Source organism: Heptranchias perlo, chromosome 6, assembly GCF_035084215.1.
Source record: "Heptranchias perlo isolate sHepPer1 chromosome 6, sHepPer1.hap1, whole genome shotgun sequence".
Lineage (NCBI taxonomy): Eukaryota > Metazoa > Chordata > Chondrichthyes > Hexanchiformes > Hexanchidae > Heptranchias > Heptranchias perlo.
In genome coordinates, this window is record NC_090330.1 from 2,306,231 (window position 1) to 2,324,035 (window position 17,805).

At 49.1% G+C, this 17,805-nt stretch overlaps 2 protein-coding genes across 2 annotated transcripts in view; one reads left to right on the plus strand and one right to left on the minus strand.

Annotated features, from left to right (window-relative positions):
• On the plus strand, window positions 1–13,609 carry lrrc51 (leucine rich repeat containing 51). Its single transcript, XM_067985610.1, has 5 exons — window positions 1–186; window positions 3,749–3,831; window positions 6,125–6,330; window positions 8,338–8,486; window positions 10,120–13,609. Exons 1-5 carry the CDS (start codon window positions 74–76, stop codon window positions 10,256–10,258), a joined length of 690 nt encoding a protein of 229 aa, XP_067841711.1. The 5' UTR covers window positions 1–73; the 3' UTR covers window positions 10,259–13,609.
• The window catches only part of lamtor1 (late endosomal/lysosomal adaptor, MAPK and MTOR activator 1), a 19,778-nt gene continuing 14,102 nt past the window's right edge, over window positions 12,130–17,805 (minus strand). The window contains exons 3-5 of the mRNA XM_067985611.1: window positions 17,267–17,344; window positions 16,580–16,703; window positions 12,130–15,439 (exon numbers count right to left, since the gene is read on the minus strand). Coding sequence (XP_067841712.1) covers window positions 15,347–15,439; window positions 16,580–16,703; window positions 17,267–17,344 — 295 coding nt within the window. The 3' untranslated portion in view covers window positions 12,130–15,346. The remainder of the gene's footprint in view (window positions 15,440–16,579; window positions 16,704–17,266; window positions 17,345–17,805) is intronic.

The window sequence follows — 17,805 nt, forward strand, 5'->3', positions numbered from 1 at the left end:
GTACGGCGTAGGGCGCGCATTGTGCGTGCCGCTGTGAGGCGGGCAGGCGGTGCAATGATGTCCGTGTAGAGCAATGGCAGCAGCGGAGAAAGAAATGGCCTCCCTCAGTCCCGACACCGTCCGATGGGACACGAACCACCACGTGGAAAATATTGCCGCCGCTTTACAATCCCGGCAGGGAGGACGGTGAGCGGCTTGCTTTTCAATTCTGGGATTTATAGTTCTTATGTCAGAAGATAAGTCTTATTTTTAAACGGACCGCTAATGATGGAAGCGCGCGCTCGCGTGCGTGAGAGAAAGAGAAAAAAAAACAACGTGAGAGATTTCAGATTGTTCCAAACGACGAAGTTGTCGAGAAACCCCGGGCCTGAAGCCCGGCACGGTCCTCGCCGCAAGGCCCTGTGGGGGTTGTAGTTCTTTCCGGGCCTCCCGCGCTGGGCGGCGCCAACCGGGGACTACAGTTCCCAACGGGCACCGCGCGGCCTGTTGTCCCGTTGCCCCTGACAACACTTTGATGCCGATGAATGAAGGTCCACCTGAAGGATTGGTGGAAACGTCCCAACAATGAGGGGCAGGAAAAGACCCTCTGATCCACCCAGCCTTCCCCACACAACTGTGAGGCCTTGCACCATGAACTTGAGCTTCAACATCCAGGCTTGGGCTCATAAGTGGCAAGTAACATTCGCGCCAGACAAGTGCCAGGCAATGACCATCTCCAACAAGAGAGAGTCTAACCACCTCCCCATGACATTCAACGGCATTACCATCGCCGAATCCCCCACCATCAACATCCTGGGGGTCACCACTGACCAGAAACTTAACTGGACCAGCCATATAAATACTGTGGCTAGAAGAGCAGGTCAGAGGCTGGGTATTCTGCAGCGAGTGACTCACCTCCTGACTCCCCAAAGCTTCTCACCACCTACAAGGCACAAGTCAGGAGTGTGATGGAATACTCTCCACTTGCCTGGATGAGTGCAGCTCCAACACTCAAGAAGCTCGACACCATCCAAGATAAAGCAGCCCGCTTGATTGGCACCCCATCAACCACCCGAAACATTCACTCCCTTCACCACCGGCGCACTGTGGCTGCAGTGTGCACCATCCACAGGATGCACTGCAGCAACTCGCCAAGGCTTCTTCGACAGCACCTCCCAAACCCACGACCTCTACCACCTAGAAGGACAAGGGCAGCAGGCATATGGGAACAACACCACCTGCACGTTCCCCTCCAAGTCACACACCATCCCGACTTGGAAATATATCACCGTTCCTTCATCATCGCTGGGTCAAAATCCTGGAACTCCCTTCCTAACAGCACTGTGGGAGAACCTTCACCACACGGACTGCAGCGGTTCAAGAAGGCGTGTCCTAACTCTCATTCACCCCTCAACCCCCCCCGTGCTTGCTGACCTACACTGGCTCCCGGTCCGGCAGCGCCTCGATTTTAAAATTCTCACCCTCGTGTTCAAATCCCTCCATGGCCTCAGCCCCTCCCTATCTCTGTAACCTCCTCCAGCCCCTACAACCCTCCGAGATCTCTGCGCTCCTCCAATTCTGGCCTCTTGCCCCTGATTTTAATCGCTCCACCATTGGCGGCCCTGCCTTCAGCTGGCTAACCCCCAAACTCTGGAATTCCCTCCCTAAACCTCTCTAACTCTTTCTCCTCCTTTAAGACACGCCTTAAAACCTACCTCTTTGACCAAGCTTTCGGTCACCTGTTCTTATACATCTCCCAACAGGCTCAGTGTCAAATTTTGTTAGATAATGCTCCTGTGACGCTGGGCGGCGCCAACAAAAGAGCTATCCAGCTTAATCCCACTTTCCAGCACTTGGTCCGTAGCCCTGTAGGATACTTCAAGTGCTCATCCAAGTACTTTTTAAATGAGTTGAGGGATTGGGATGTTTTACTATCTTAAAGGCACTATATAAATGCAAGTTGTTGTTGCACCATAATACAAACACTCCCCACCCCACCTGAAACCATGTGATCTCCTGGGAGAGGTGAAAAACCAGACAAAATCCCAGGCCAGGGAATAAAATCTGAGAAATTCCTTTCCAACGCACTTAGACGATTGAAACTAGCCCAGGAGATCACTCTGGCCCTGATAAAGTACCTACCTTTTGTACAAGGTGATCTCCACCCTGGCTAAATTGGTCACCATCACCACAGGGATACCCAGGCTCCTGCAGACGTAGATTAGAATCATACAGCTCAGAAAGAGGCAATTCGGCCCATCGTGCCTGTGCTGGCTTTTTGAAAGAGTCCATTAGTCCCTCTCCCCTGCCCTTTCCCCATCGCCCTGCAATTTTCTCCTCTTCCAGTATTTATCAAATTCCCTTTTGAAAGTTATTATTGAATCTGCTTCCATCGCCTTTTCAGGCAGCGCATTCCAGATCATAACAACTCACTGTGTTAAAAAAAAAATTCTCCTCATCTCCCCCCAGGCTTTTTTGCCAATTATTGTAATGAATTATTATTTAAATGAATTATTAATTCCTGTCACTAGTTTTTTAAAAATTAAATATAAATGTTTTTTTTGAATTGGGTACTCTCCCTACTTCATTAGGGTGTCCGTGTTGGATTAGGGTCTCATGAAATTCCCCACTACGAAAGTGATTTTCCTCATCACCCCCCTCCTGAATTTGTTCGACTCCTTGCTGGAGTCCTGTTCCACAAAGATGGTCCAGTTCTTCATCCAAATGACCATTTTCCATCCACACCTTTGTCACTTCCGGATTTGACTATTCCATTTGCTGTCCTGGCCGGCCTCCCATCCTCCGCCCTCTGTAAACTTCAGCCCATCCAAAACTCTGCTGCATGTGTCCTATTCAACACCAAATCCTGCTCAGCCACCACCCTTGTGCCCACTGCCCTACATTGGCTCCCAGTCCCCAAATTCAACACCTCAAATTTAAAATTCTAATGTTTAAATCCCTCCCTGGCCTCGCCCCTCCCTATCTCTGTAACCTTCTCCAGCTCTACAAACAATCCCCGCACCCTCTGTTCCTCCGGCCTCTTGTGCCTCCCATTGGTGACCATGCCTTCAGCCGTTGCAACTGTTCATTCTAGGTTACGGTCAAGGAGGCTGTTCCCACAGACTAAGGCCTGTGAATATGAAGCCCACCCACTGGATAGTGATCCCCTTCTGCAATTTCTTCCCTATACCTCTCCACCTCCCTCTCCTGGAAGGGATGAGGGACTTCAGTTACGTGGAGAGACTAGATAAACTGGGGTTGTCCTCCTTAGAGCAGAGACGGTTAAGGGGAAATTTAATAGCAGTGTTCAAAATCATGAAGGGTTTTGATAGAGTAAATAGGGAGACACTGTTTGTACTGGCAGGAGGGTCGGTAACCAGAGGACACAGATTTAGGGTGATTGGCAAAAGAACCAGAGGCGAGATGAGGAGAAACTTTTTTACGCAGTGAGTGGTTACGATCTGCAGTGGACTGAGTCTCATTTGAATCAAAATTTGCAATCTTCCACATACTGTGTCTGGGTTGGCGTCCCCAGGATTAACAGTTAACTCCCAGTCGTGGAATATTATTCACTGGATGTGATGGGACGTCCATGTTTTCCTGTCTCACCCGAAAGGTGTTGACTGAGTAAAGTGTATATGTGTTAAATCTAATTGGCCAATTGGATCTATTTATTAGTTAAATAAAATTGTCTTCTTTTTTTTTCTTTATGTCTCCTCCTTCAATTTGTACTGTAACCAATAACTGGTTTTGTGCTTTATGCCTGCAGGTCTGTGAACACGCAAGAGTACGACTCAGTTTTGAACGGTCCAATTGTGGATTATTCCTTCAGACAGCTGGACACTTTATCTGGTGCCGTATCATAGTCTATAAACTATTCACAAAAGCCCGGCAACCTCACTTAGTTAATGGTCCATGTGTTAATTTTACTCATGATGTAAGATTCTGTCTATACTCTGATGGTCAAGGCGGCTCTTGTTCCTCCTAAGCTTCAAATACACCAACCCACATGAGTATCCTTCTCCCTGTATCTTCACTGCATTGATATCAAGGCCCAATCCAGGCCTGTGGGGGGCTGGCATGGGTGGAAACATGCTGGCGGACAGGCTGTGCTATGTCACCACCACCCCCTCTTCCCCTCAACCTTCCCGTTTCGTAACTCGCCAAGACTTCTTTGACAGCACCTCTCAAACCCGTGACTTCCACCACCTAGAAGGACAAGGACAGCAGGCACATGGGAACAACACCACCTCCGAGTCACACACCATCCCGACTTGGACATATACCAGCCGTTCCTTCATCGTCGCTGGGTCAAAATCCTGCAAGTCCCGACCTAACGGCACTGTGGGAGAACCTTCACCACACGGACTGCAGCGGTTCAAGAAGAAGGCGGCTCACCACCACCATCTCCAGGGGCAACTAGGGATGGGCGATATATGCCAGCCTTGCCAGTGATGCCCACATCCCAAGGAATGATGTATAAAACAAATTCCCTGTGGTTGGAGATGATGGCTGGAAATGCAGGCCGGTGCAAATTAAATTAAAATGAGGGGATTACAGCTTCAGCCATGTTTGTCCCAATTGGATCCTTGGACTGCCTGATTGGTCCCAGATTTCACTGCTATAAGGTGATCGGAAAGGGCCTCGGGAGGGGGCTCTAATGTCGAGGGACCTGTTCTCTCGAGTACAGCCCTGCACAGGACCCATCAGCATCAGGGGGAATTTTTAAACAGATTGTTTTTTAAAAATTGTTTTTTTTTGAGGCAGCTGCCTCTTCCTCTCCCAGGCCTTTCGCAGCAAGTCTCTTCCCACAGTCTCGCCTGACTCCCCAGTGGAGGTTGGGATGAGGGGAGGGGAGGGGGCACTTCTGGGGCAGATGCCCCCGTCGGAGAATCCAGGCCCCTTGACTGTTGCTCCGTCTCCCAATCGGTCTCGAACATCAGGACCTGAAAACCATCCGGCTCCTCGGCTCCCTCAGTGTTCCTTTCCTCCTACAATCGACGGAAGCTTGGCGTCAAATATTACCAGTTCTTGCTGTTTTTAAAACTTGTCCTGCACTGGCCTGATATTAAAGTGATACCAGCACTAACTGTGCTGACCTCTGTTATGAACAGTGCCCCAACCTACCATCATCGGTGGAATTTATTGTTATGCATTCCTTTTTTTTCCAGATCCTTTCACTTTTCTGCCCTCCTTAAAACTTTACTTGCCCTGTGACCTAACTATGTTGTGGTCGCTATTTCCCAATTGTTCTCCTGCGCCCACATCAGTTAATTGCCTCATTTCATTTCCTGGAACTAAATCGAGCAATGCTCCTTCCCTGTTGGATTAGAATCTTGCAGCACAGAAGGACCATCGAGCCTGTGCCGGCTCTGTGAAAGAGCTATCCAATTAGACCCATTCTCCTGCTCTTTCCCCATAGCCCTGCATGTTTTTCCATTTCAAGATGGAGTTAAGATACAGATCAGCCATGATCTAATTGAATTGCGGAACAGGCTCGAGGGGCTGAATGGCCTCCTCCTGTTCCTATGCTCCTATTTATCCAATCCTCTTTTGAAAGTTACTGTTGAATCTGCTTCCACTGCCCTTTCAGGCAGTGCATTCCAGATCATAACAACCTCCAGCAAGCAAAGGGCAAACTCAGTTCCTGAGAGAACGGGGCAGCGGGATTAGTTTGGGCTTGATACAGGGCTATGGCAGAGAATGGGGCAGTGGGATTAGTTTGGAAGTGATACAGGGCTATGGGGAGAGAGTGGGATTATTTTGGGATTGCTCCAGCAAGAGCCAGCACAGATTCAATGGCTGAATGGCCTCATTCTGTGCCATCATAGCCCTGTATCAATCCCAATCTAATCCTACTGCTTCACTCTCTCCCCATAGCCCCGTATCAATCCCAAACCAATCCCAATGCCCTGTTCTCTCCCCATACCCCTGTATCAATCCCAAACTAATCCCACTGCCCCACTCTCTCCCCATAGACGTGTATCAATCCCAAACTAATGTGTGCCATAAAATGGTATGGGAAATGAACTTTGCTAAATGAATCCAGTTGTATTATTTTGTAAGGTGTGTTTCTGGCGTAAAATAGGTTTCCATTCCTCAGCAAGGACTCTGCTCTTTTTAACTCTTTCTCTCCACCGTGCAGGCTCCCTCGTATTGACCCCTCGAACAGGCTTCAGACCGAACCAGTACACGGAGGACAAGAAGCTGATGAGCTGTTCTCTGCGTCTGAGCCACAACCGCCTGTCTGACTTGAGCGGCCTGAACCAGTTAATCGAAAACTTGTTTGTGGAGCCCAACCGACTATTCTGGATCGACCTCTCCTTCAACAGCTTCAGCTCCATCGATCCTGTAGGTTGTTGGGAGGCTGTTTTTTGTCACATTGAAATTAAACAACTATTATTTCCTTACAGGCCTTTGTTTTCACCCACTGTTGGGGGTAATATACTGGCATGGATAGAGGATTGGCCAACTAACAGAAAACAAAGAGTCAGGATAAAAGGGTCATTTTCAAAATGGCAATCTGTAACTAGTGGGGTGCCGCAGGGCTCAGTGCTGGGGCCTCAACTATTTACAATATATATCAATGACTTGGATGATGGAACAGGGTGTCTTGTGGATAGATTTGCTGATGATACAAAGATAGGTGGAAAAGCAAGTTGCGATGAGGACACAAAATGTCTGCAAAAGGATATTGACAGGTTAAGCAAATGGGCAAAAATTTGGGAGATGGAATGTAATGTGGGAAAATGTGAAGTCATCCACTTTTGGAGGAAAAATAAAAAAGCAAAATATTATTTGAATGGAGAATTACTACAAAATGCTGAAATACAGAGGGATCTGGGTGTCCTCGTACATGAAACACAAAAAGTCAACATACAGGTGCAGCAGGTAATCCGGAAGGCAAACGGAATATTGGCCTTTATTTCTAGGGGGATGGAATATAAAAGCAGGGACGTCATGCTACAACTGTACAGGGTGCTGGTGAGGCCACACCTGGAGTACTGCGTACAGTTCTGGTGCCCTTATTTAAGGAAGGACATACTTGCATTGGAGGCAGTTCAGAGAAGGTTCACCAGGTTGATTCCGGGTATGGAAGGGTTGTCTTATGAGGAAAGATTGAACAGGTTGGGTCTATACTCATTGGAGTTTAGAAGAATGAGAGGAGATCTTATTGAAACATACAAGATTCTGAGGGGACTCGATAGGGTAGATGCTGAGAGGATGTTACCCCTCATGGGGGAATCTAAAACTAGGGGGCATAGAATCAGAATAAGGGGTTGCCCATTTAAGACGGAAATGAGGAGGAATTTCTTCTCCCAGAGGGTCGTGAATCTTTGGAATTCTTTACCCCAAAAAGCTGTGGAGGCTGAGTCATTGAATACATTCAAGGCTGAGTTAGACAAATTTTTGATCAGCGAGGGAGTCAAAGGATATGGGGAAAGGGCGGGAAAGTGGAGTTGAGGTAAAAATCAGATCAGCCATGATCTCATTAAATGGCGGAGCAGGCTCGAGGGGCCGAATGGCCTTCTGCTCCTATCTCTTATGGTCTTATGGTCTATGCTGAGGAGAAGAGTTTGGGAACTTTTAGGACCAGGAAAGGATAATTTGGACCAACAATCACAACCCCACCCAAACAGCTTCTCGCCAAACCCCTCACCCCCACCCCCACATCATCTAACTGTATCCCTCAATCCAACCTATTCACCTTCTCACCAAGCCCGTCAATCCAACCTACTCATCATATTCCTCAATCCCTTCTCTCTGGAAAAATATCTATTTGTCCCTTTAAACTGTCTCCTTTAATGTCCCTCCCTGGGAGTGTTTGATGGGACAGTGTAGAGGGAGCTTTACTCTGTAGCTAACCCGTGCTGTACCTGCCCTGGGAGTGTTTGACGGGACAGTGTGGAGGGAGCTTTACTCGGTTTAACATCTCATCCGAAAGACGGTACCTCCAACAGTGCAGCGCTCCCTCAGTACTGACGCTCCAACAGTGCAGCGCTCCCTCAGTACTGACGCTCCAACAGTGCAGCACTCCCTCAGTACTGACGCTCCGACAGTGCAACGCTCCCTCAGTACTGACCCTCCGACAGTGCAGCGCTCCCTCAGTACCACACTGGGAGTGTCAGCCTGGATTATGTGCTTACGTCTCCAGCGTGGGACTTGAACCCATGACCCTCTGACTTGGAGGCGGGAGAGCTACCCACTGAGTCAGTGTTTCAGCGAACAGGAACAAACCGACGAGTGTTACTGGATGAACCAGTAATAATCCCGGGTTTTGATCGCTGGCACCGTCACTTCAGTTTGCGGGGGTTTTTTAATCGACGGCTGATGGTCGCCCTTTCCATCTCTTGACAGATCCTGATCCTGTGCCGCAATCTGCAGATCCTGAATCTCCACGGCAACCAGATCCTCGAGCTGTTTGAGGTGGACAAGCTCGCCTCACTGCCCCACCTGCGGAGCCTCACCCTGCACGGCAACCCTGTGGAGCTGATGAAAGGATACAGGTACCCTGACCGGGGAGTCTCTGGCTTCTCCGCTCCGCCCGCAATGCACCCTCATCGCCCCCTCATAGTAAACTGGTGACCTGCAGCAGAAACCCAAGACCAAATATCAAACCCCCCACACACACTTTGCTGTCCCAAGGGGCAAGGGGCACTGACCTCTCGCTGGGTACAATCCTACAGCCCGAGCCTGCCCGCCCGTCTCCATCACCTAACCAAAGCTTTCTAACGTTTTAATGATGTTGGTTGAAGGATAAGTATTGACCCCAGGGAGAACGCCCCTGCTCTTCATCCAATAATGGCCATGGGATCTTTTACACCCATCTGAGGGCAGACGGGGCCTTGATTTAACGTCTCAGCCGAAAGACGGCACCTCTGACAGTGCAGCACTCCGAGTACTGCACTGGGAGTGGCAGCCTGGATTACGTGCTTCAGTCTTTGGAGTGGGACTTGAACCCACGACCTTCTGACTCAGAGGTGAAAGTGACACCCACTGAGCCCCGGTTGGGTTCCATAACCGAATGGCCAATAAGTATCAGCAGGCTACTTGACCAGGATTTTAACAACGAGTGAGAAGTCGGGGTGAGCCACCACCTGCTGTTACCCTCCTGCTCTGTGTATCTCTATCACTCAGTGCAGTGAATATACCTGCAGAGCCATCAGGGAACCCCTCGTGAATTATTTCCCCATCACCCCGTCCACAATGAATTCTCTATGGCCAGGGGAATGTCTATGTGGACTATATTTATATGGACTTCCAAAAGGCATTCAATAAAGTCCCTCATAAGAGACTGTTAGCTAAAGTTGAAGATCATGGAATTGAGGTAAAATTATTGACCTGGTCAGGAAATTAGCTGAATGGCAGGAGACAGACAGTAGGGATAATGGGCAGGTACTCAAATTGGCAGGATGTGACCAGTGGTGTCCCACAGGGATCTGTGTTGGGGCCTCAACTATTCACTGCATTTATTAACGACTTAAATGACAGGATAGAGAGTCACATATCCAAGTTTGCCGATGACACAAAGATCGGCAGCATTGTAAGCAGTGTAGATGGAAGCATAAAATTACAGAGAGATATTAATAAATTAAGTGAATGAGCAAAACTGGCAAATGGATTTCATTGTAGACAAGTGTGAGGTCATCCCTTGGACCTAAAAAAGATAAATCAGTGTACTTTCTGATGGTGAAAAGCTCAAAACAGTGGCAGTCCAAAGAGACTTAGGGGTCTATGTACATAAATCATTAACATGTCATGGACAGGTACAAAAATCATCAAAAAGGCTAATGGAATGCTAATCTAAAGGACTAGAATACAAGAGGGTAGAAGTTAAGCTTCGGCTATACAAAGCCCTGGTTAGACTACACCTGGGGTACTGTGTTTGGATCCAGGCACTGCACCTTAGGAAGGATATATTGGCCTCTGAGGGAGTGCAGCATAGATTTACTAGAATGATACCTGGACTCAGAGTTAAATTACAAGGAGCGATTACACAAACTCGGGTTGTATTCCCTGGAATTTAGAAGATTAAGGGGTGATTTGATGAACGTCTGTACGATCCTATGAAATCCCTGCTGGTGAAGTTTAACACTCTCTTTCTCTCTCTCTCCTCACCCTCCCACCCCCCCACCAAAGGAGCTACATGGTAGGAAACATCCCACAGTTAAAGTCACTGGATTTCAGCACAATCACCAAACAGGATCGATCCACTGCTGCAGTCATGAAGTCATTCACCAAACAGAAACGCATCGTCAAGAGGAAGTACGATGACTAGATCCCACGGCAGGGCCCCCTCTGGATTCCACCCCCCGTCAGCCCAGTGCAGTGTCGGTTCACTGGGAGTCAGTGCCCAATCCCTGGCCTTGAGCAGAGTGCCTGGGATCAGGACTGGCAGAACTTTCTCAAATTAATTTGATAAAAGTCTAGTGTTGATTGCGGATGATTATTAACAAGATTATTCGATAGCCCTGTCCCTTCTGGTAGTCATTGTATTTGTTGGTTGGGGGGGGGGGGGGGGTTGGAAAAAGAGAGAGAGAGAGAGAGAGAGAAAGAAAAGTCGGTGTTAGGGAAGAGGTCCCTTTGGGAGTTACGCTGTTGAATACAGATCAAATGTTCTTTAAAAATGAAATTGCCACATATTTTGATCACTGATTTCAAAAAGGCCGATTACATTTGATAAACCTCATTCTTTGAGGTAGGGTAGATGGGGAACTGCAGTGGATGGAGTGTACTTGGCCTCAGAGTTGTGAGGCTCAAGATTAGAGTGGATAGGTGGGTGAAGGAATACGGGAACTTAGCAGGTAAACATTAGAAACGGCGACACAGACTGGTTGGGTCGAATAGTTTGTTCTCCTGTTGTAACTTCGATGTATTTCTATGTAGTCCAGGCCCCTGCCTAGACCGACACGGCCTCACCCGACTGCTCGTCTCCTACTTCTTAAAAACCAGCTTCTCCTCCAGTCTCATCACTTTGCTTAATTGGAAATCTTTCATTTGGGACTTAATCACAGCAGTGATGGGTGTATCAAACAAACAGTCTCTGCCAATTGGGAATTCAGGAGAAACATCTTTACCCAGAGAGTGGTGAGAATGTGGAACTCGCTCCCACAAGGAGTAGTTGAGGTGAATAGTGTGGATACATTTAAGGAATAGAAGGTCAGGAGAGACGAAGTAGTGAGGGAGAAGACTCATGTGGAGCATAAACACCGATTGGCCTGGTTCTGTGCTGTGCAGTGTTTGTAATTCCCCAGCTCCTCCTGCCTGGGAGTTTCAGTACTTGGGTTACATTACAATCCCATCCTCACTTCCTCTTTCAGCCCAAGTGCAGGAAATCCACATTAACCAACTCCCCTCTGCCCTGAAGAGCATTCACAATGACATGCAGTCTCAGTGGGCAATTTTTGTTCCTGTCCACTACCTTTAAACTTTGGTGTTGAGAGCAGGATCCCCCCACCACCCCCCGCAGGCACCCGAGAGCAGGGTCTCCCCCCACCACCCCCCGCAGGCACCCGAGAGTAGGGTCCTCCCACCCACCCCTCGCAGCCCAGCAGGCACCCGAGAGCAGGGTCTTCCCCCACCACCCCCTGCAGGCACCCGAGAGCAGGGTCTCCCCCACCACCCCCTGCAGGCACCCGAGAGCAGGGTCCTCCCACCCACCCAATCCTTCGCAGCCCAGCAGGCACCAGAGAGCAGGGTCCCCCCCGCAGGCACCCGAGAGCAGGGTCCTCCCACCCACCCACCCCTTGCAGCCCAGCAGGCACCAGAGAGCAGGGTTCCCCCCCCGCCCCACCCAGCACCCGAGAGTTCCCCCGTACCCCACCCCGCACCCAGCAAGCACCTGAGAGCAAGTTACTCCCTCCCCAAGCAACTGAGAGCAGATTGCACTAACCCAAATGCCTGATGGTACATTTCTCTTCCCCCACCCCCCCACAAACCACTAATTCAATGTCTGTTGGCTTGTGGGTTAGGAAAAACTTCAAAAAGGAAATTGGGAAATTTCACAAACACAGTCCGGAGAATCTGAAACAAGTTTAAAAAGGGAGGCAAGAACTTGGTGCTTCAAACAGACATTTCCCACATCAGTGGCGTTGGGCTGTTGTAAATATATATGGAGAGTCCCACATGCAGTGCAAACAGGGAGATCAATCAGGATGTACTTTTAAAGTTTATTTTTTTAAATCCAGACAGGTTAAATTCAGCACATTTTCCTCAACTTACTCCAGTGAGCCAAACCCAATTCACACTTTCACCAGTTAAATGAATGTTGTGGCGTCAATTCTCCCCCCACACACCTCCAACCCTCCTCCTCGATAAAAAGCTGGCCTTTAGGGTACAGTTGCACAGGCTCTGGTCACTCTTAGGTACCTCACTTAATGTACAAAGCGATTGTCAGCAGGGTATGCGACCATGAAGTGCATCGTAGCCAAGCCCGAAACACAGCGAGGAGGGTCACCGGATAGGAATCAGGAGCAGGAACCCCTGCTGTATTCCCCCCGCCCCACCAAGCTAGAGTGTGTCAAGAACAATTATAAAAGTCCCATTTGACACACTTGCTGAGAACAGCTTACTCAGTACAGACTTAAGGATCAAACCTGGGACCTTCAGGTCTCGGTGCTCCATCAGGCAGTGCCTGGTCAGAGAAAACTAATTGTCTTTTTTTGTTTTAGAAGGAGATGGGCGCACATAAATAACGAGGCAATTGCAGAAAGGGTGCAACGGGGGCTCCCATCAGCTCAGGGTCAAATCTGATTTTATTCAGTTGTTTAAAAAAAAAAAATCACATCATGAAATGGATTGAAAGACCAGTGCAGCTCATGGCCCACAATTACACATTGGCAATATGCACGGTTTCAATTAACTGCTGGGGGATAAAAGTCAACGAAAAAGTAGGTTCTTCGCTTGAAACATCTGATGCTGACGGACCTGCTGTGTAGGTCAGTCTATCTCTGTGTGATTGAGTCCCTCGGTTATTTAGGGAGTGTGTCCGTGCGTGTGGGTAAAGAAAGAAATACTGAACAGATCACACAGATTAAAAAATAACAGGGTCCATCAGCCTCTGAAAGGGAGAAAGACCTTCGGCCTGGGGACCCGTCACTAGAATCTGGTCTGCATCCAAATCAATAACTCGAGCTCGGGGTGGGGAGGGAGAAAGACCAATTGGACTCAGACAGGAAGCAATGGCGTCAAGTCTGAGTTAAATCGATCAGCACTCAGCCCTCGACACGGGATAGAGAGGGGGGTGGGGGGAGGATTTTTAAAAAATGCGTCCTGTCCTCCAGGTCAGTTGAACTTCTCGATCCTCCCCCCTTGTTAAATGAAGTTAACCGGTTCAGTGAAAGGAAAAAACAAAACCCCCCAAACCAGACCCGGGGAAGAAGCCGTGTCACAAACAGGTTGGATCCTGTAAACTGCAGATTAAAATACCTAGTTTTGCAACCAGAGGGAGTGGGAGAAAAAAAAAAAGAAACAATTTGCACGAATAGTGATCAGCTGTGAAACGTGAGGAGGGATTAGGTGAACGAACGGGGTAAAGGACCCACGTATCACATTTACTTTAATTTAGTGCTTTTCAGATTTATATACAGATCTAATTCAGTGGCTGATTATAGGGGGGGGGGGGGGGGGGTGGGAGAAGACCGATTGAGGATGAGAATCACCCACTAACTCAATTATCTGTCACTCCTCCCCACACCCTTTCTCTGTGTACACTAATCATGTCCCGATAAGGAGTGAAATAATTCCGACGGGGGGCCAGATCCGAGTCCCAGTGAATTAAACAAACATTCCAGAATATTGGATCGATCCGGTGGCTCACAGTTGAAGTCGTGTTATTGGATCGCAGCCTCAGCCTGGGCTGGTGATCACCAAGAAAAGTTATCTTCACAAACTAAAAATTAATGACGTTAAAATAATTATTTGCAGAAAGAAATGGAGGAGAGGTGACCTCACATCGCCGAGCTACCAGCCAGATGTATGGGTGGGGATCGGAGGGGGTTTAAAAAGAAATTAAAACAAACACAACCTCACCAAGATACTTTAAGCAACGGGAACCCCCTTCTAAAGACTTTTTTTTTTAAAAAAAACAATTTCTGCTCATTTTACCGTGTGCAGGTTCGGTTTCGCAGCTGGTTATTGATGAAAGAACAGGGTGAATGGGGGACGTCTCAGCAACGAGTCTTCAAATATCACACTTTCTAATAGAGCTCCCAATGGGTCTGCACAGGGCCCGGGGTTGGGGGGAGGGAGAGGGAATTTGGGGGGGGGGTGGGGGGGGGGGGCAGTACTGGTGCCAAATTGAGTCACACAAGAAGCAGATCACACAGTTAGTGATTTTTACTCTAACAGTCACCGGCAGAAGCCACTGCCCGATAACCAACACCGTCTCGCTACCATCCTGTGTCCCCCGGGGTGACTGCGGCGGCGGTGGTGGTGGGAAGAGCACGGTCTCATTTCACAACAGATGTAACCCAATGTCAATTCTCCCCCATCCACAAAACAAAACAAACCCCCCCACCGCCCCCCCCAGCCAAAATAAGCCGACTATCGGACACAAAACTCACCCTGGGCAGTGTGATGGTAACTTACACTAACAGAGACCAGTTTGTTCAAACTCCTCCCCCCGACAAACAATCTCACACACACACACACACTTCTTCCTTTAAGCAAACAAGGAGGAGAGGTGGTGCTAGCAGACAGGTTCACTAGCAGCTAACTCTGTCACCACACCAGTAGCCGACATCTCAACAACCCGATTACAGCACAGTCACATATTCCTACTGCGCACCCCCATCTCCCCCCCCCCCGAGTCACGGTCAAATAAAAACCCCAAAATAACTCCAAACATACTCACGACAGACATTTCTTGAACCCTTCTCCAGAATCAGCCATCGTTAGAATTTAAACAGCAAAATAGAAGTTAGGTGCAGGGAAGTTAGGACGCAGATATGGGGAGAGTGTGAAGGAAGTGTTTTTTTTTGGGGGGAGGGCAATGAAAGGTTAATTCCGCCAGGTGCAACACTCAAAAGGAAATCCCTGCTATTCCTCGGGGTGAATAACATACACTGTTAGTCGCTGAATGGGGAAAACAAATCGAAGAGTGTGTTTAAAAGCAGTGAAGTATGTTTCACAGTCTCCCCATGTCATAAACCACCTAAAGCTTTTACTCAACAAAAAAAAACAATGCAATCTAGAAAAATCAAATCAAGTAAATATACAGCACGAGAAGCTTAATTAAAAAAATAGGCTTGATTTACGGAGCAGACACCCGTTGGTGTGGATGGTGTCTGTCTGTCTGCGGATAGTTAGTCCCAATGTTAAAGTCTTCGCAGAACGGGATCCAGCGAAGGGAGGGCGAGGTTAGCGGTCACGGGATTGCAAACTGCACCACAAGCTCTTCCTTCGCATCCACTTTGATCTGGGAAAGTGCACTTGATGCGTAAGCAGCGATTTTAGAGACCTGGTGGGACAGCAAAAGAGGAAAAGGACAAACACAGCTCAAAATACAAGAACCTCACACAGACCCACGTGGGGTACAAGTCGATCTTTTTAAAAAAAGACCACATGGTGGCACCACTATTGCCGGCCAGAGTGGAAATGATCGGGTAATTCCCCCATTAATCACATCCGGAGACCCCAGTATTGAGTGTGACTGGGATTGATTTTACTCACATAATTAGTATTATGTAACTATCCTCCACTCACTGCATTTTGCTGGAGAAATAATCCTGCTTTTAATCGGGAGACTTTGCTGCAGTTCGTGAGTAAATAGACTGTTTGCCGTAGCTCATGAGTAAATTAAAACTACAAGTGGCTAAATGCACCAACCCCAGCGTAGCTCTGAACTGCACAGAGCAGAACGTCCCAGGTCATGTCGCTGGTCGGTCGGTCAGCCGATCGCAGTCAGGGCTGCGGTGAGGAGCCCTCGGTGAACGTGCGGGTACCAGGTGAGGGCAAAGGGATCGGGCACAGATACGATTCCTCCCACAGTCAAACAGCTCGTCAGCACACAGGTCGAGGGTCAAACATGAAGAATGGCAACTCTGACCGGGTACTACGAGGAAACCATGAGGGAGGTGGCAAGGTATTTGTCCTAGCCCCACCTCTTGAACCTGTTGGGAAGGGGTCAGACTTTTAGCTTCACACCGCCCCAGTGATGTGTCTAAAATGGGGGGGGGGGGGGGGGAAAAAAAAAAAAAAAAAAAAGAAAACCGGTAGGGACGGCCAGCCGAAGAACCAGCCCTCGCACAAGACAAGACACTACTTTCAGCAGTAAGAGGGAGCAAGCTCAACATCCCCCCCACCGCACTCAACGCCCCCGACTGAACAAGTCACCCCACACTCCCTCTCTCCTTCACCACCCCCCCCCCGCTGCCCACCCGTCCTCTCCTTTACCACCCCCCGTCCTATTTCCCCTTCTCCTTTACCATCCCCCCCCCCCCACCCTGCTCCCCCCTCAGAGGCACAGGCTTCTTTGCGACCTCTGTCCTCCGCTTGTTTACGAAATAAGACAGCTCCTGGGCCGGGAACAGAAAGGGGTTAAACAGTTAAGACTCAAGGACCCCACCGTAGGTGCCAACGAGAAGGCAGTGCCATGTACCTGCTGAACATCTGAATAGGGCACGGGGTCGCTGGCTAACACCTGGTGCGGCTGGTTGGTCAACGAAGGGAGGCAGGTCACTCTCTTCCACTGCGTCGAGCCACTGATCATCGCTAACCTCGTACTATTGAAAACAAGGCACAAGGTTACAACCCCAGCTCATCGGAGAATCATACAGCACAGCAGGCCACCATTTGGCCCATCGGCCCTGTGCCAGCCCTCTTCTAGCCTTCGCTTGGGCCAATCGTAGCACCTCTACCTCAACTGACAGCAGTAACACAGCGTAGATCAGATTGAGGTGCTTCCTGGATTCAGTCCATCTGGGAGCATTCCCCCCTATTGTGACTCAGCGGGCAGCACTCTCGCCTCTGGGTCAGAAGGTCGTGGGTTCAAACCTCCACTCCAGAGACTGGAGCCCATAATCCAGGCCGACACTCCCAGTGTAGTACTGAGGGAGTGCTGCACTGTTGGGAGGTGCCATCTTTCGGAAAAGATCCCACGGCACTATTTCAAAGAGCAGGGGGACTTCCATGGTATTTCGCTCTCGGCCAACACCAAAAAACAAATTAGCTGGTCATTCACCTCATGGCCGTTTGTGGGATCTTCCTGTGTGCAAAATGGCTGCTGCGTTTGGCCACGACAGTCTGTGCACCTCAGGACGTTGAGAGATGAATGCCTATTCCTCACCTGTACTGTCGTGCTCTATCCATGTACTCGTGCTGTTCCATACCCTGGGAATCTGCGGCCGAGACATCGATTATATTACTGGAGAGGGAAGGATGAACACATTAGTAAACTGTAGCAGGAGCTCGCACAGCTCAGCTCGGGACTTGCTCATCGTGTATGTCAGTCAGCATGTGCTGTTTGGCTGGCTGGCTCACAGGTACGTGTTCACCCGTGTTAACAGAAGTGGGGTGGGGAGCGGGAGGTGTTTACGACAGATTCAGAGAGTAGTATTCAGGCAAGAAACATAGGAAGAGGGACAGGGGATAGGCCAAACTGGTCTGTCGCCATCTACATGCTGCAGCCCCGTGTACACCAACAACCCACTCCCCCCTCCTCACAATCTCCTGGGAGGGGCAAAGAGAAAAAAAACCTACAGCCAATTAAGGGGAAAAGGAACTGGGACAATTTCCCCTCTGACCCCAAAGGAAAACCAATCCAAGCTGCAGGAGTAATTGGTAATTGCAGTAATTATATAGAATGTACAGCACAGAAACAGGCCA

Excerpts from the sequence above, each read along its gene's own strand:
- lrrc51 (XM_067985610.1), top strand. The coding sequence starts at position 74 with ATGGCAGCAGCGGAGAAAGAAATGGCCTCCCTCAGTCCCGACACCGTC. Across the intron at positions 187-3,748 it reads CAATCCCGGCAGGGAGGACG|GTCTGTGAACACGCAAGAGT; the intron begins GTGAGCGGCTTG and ends TTATGCCTGCAG. Across the intron at positions 8,487-10,119 it reads GAGCTGATGAAAGGATACAG|GAGCTACATGGTAGGAAACA; the intron begins GTACCCTGACCG and ends CCCCCACCAAAG.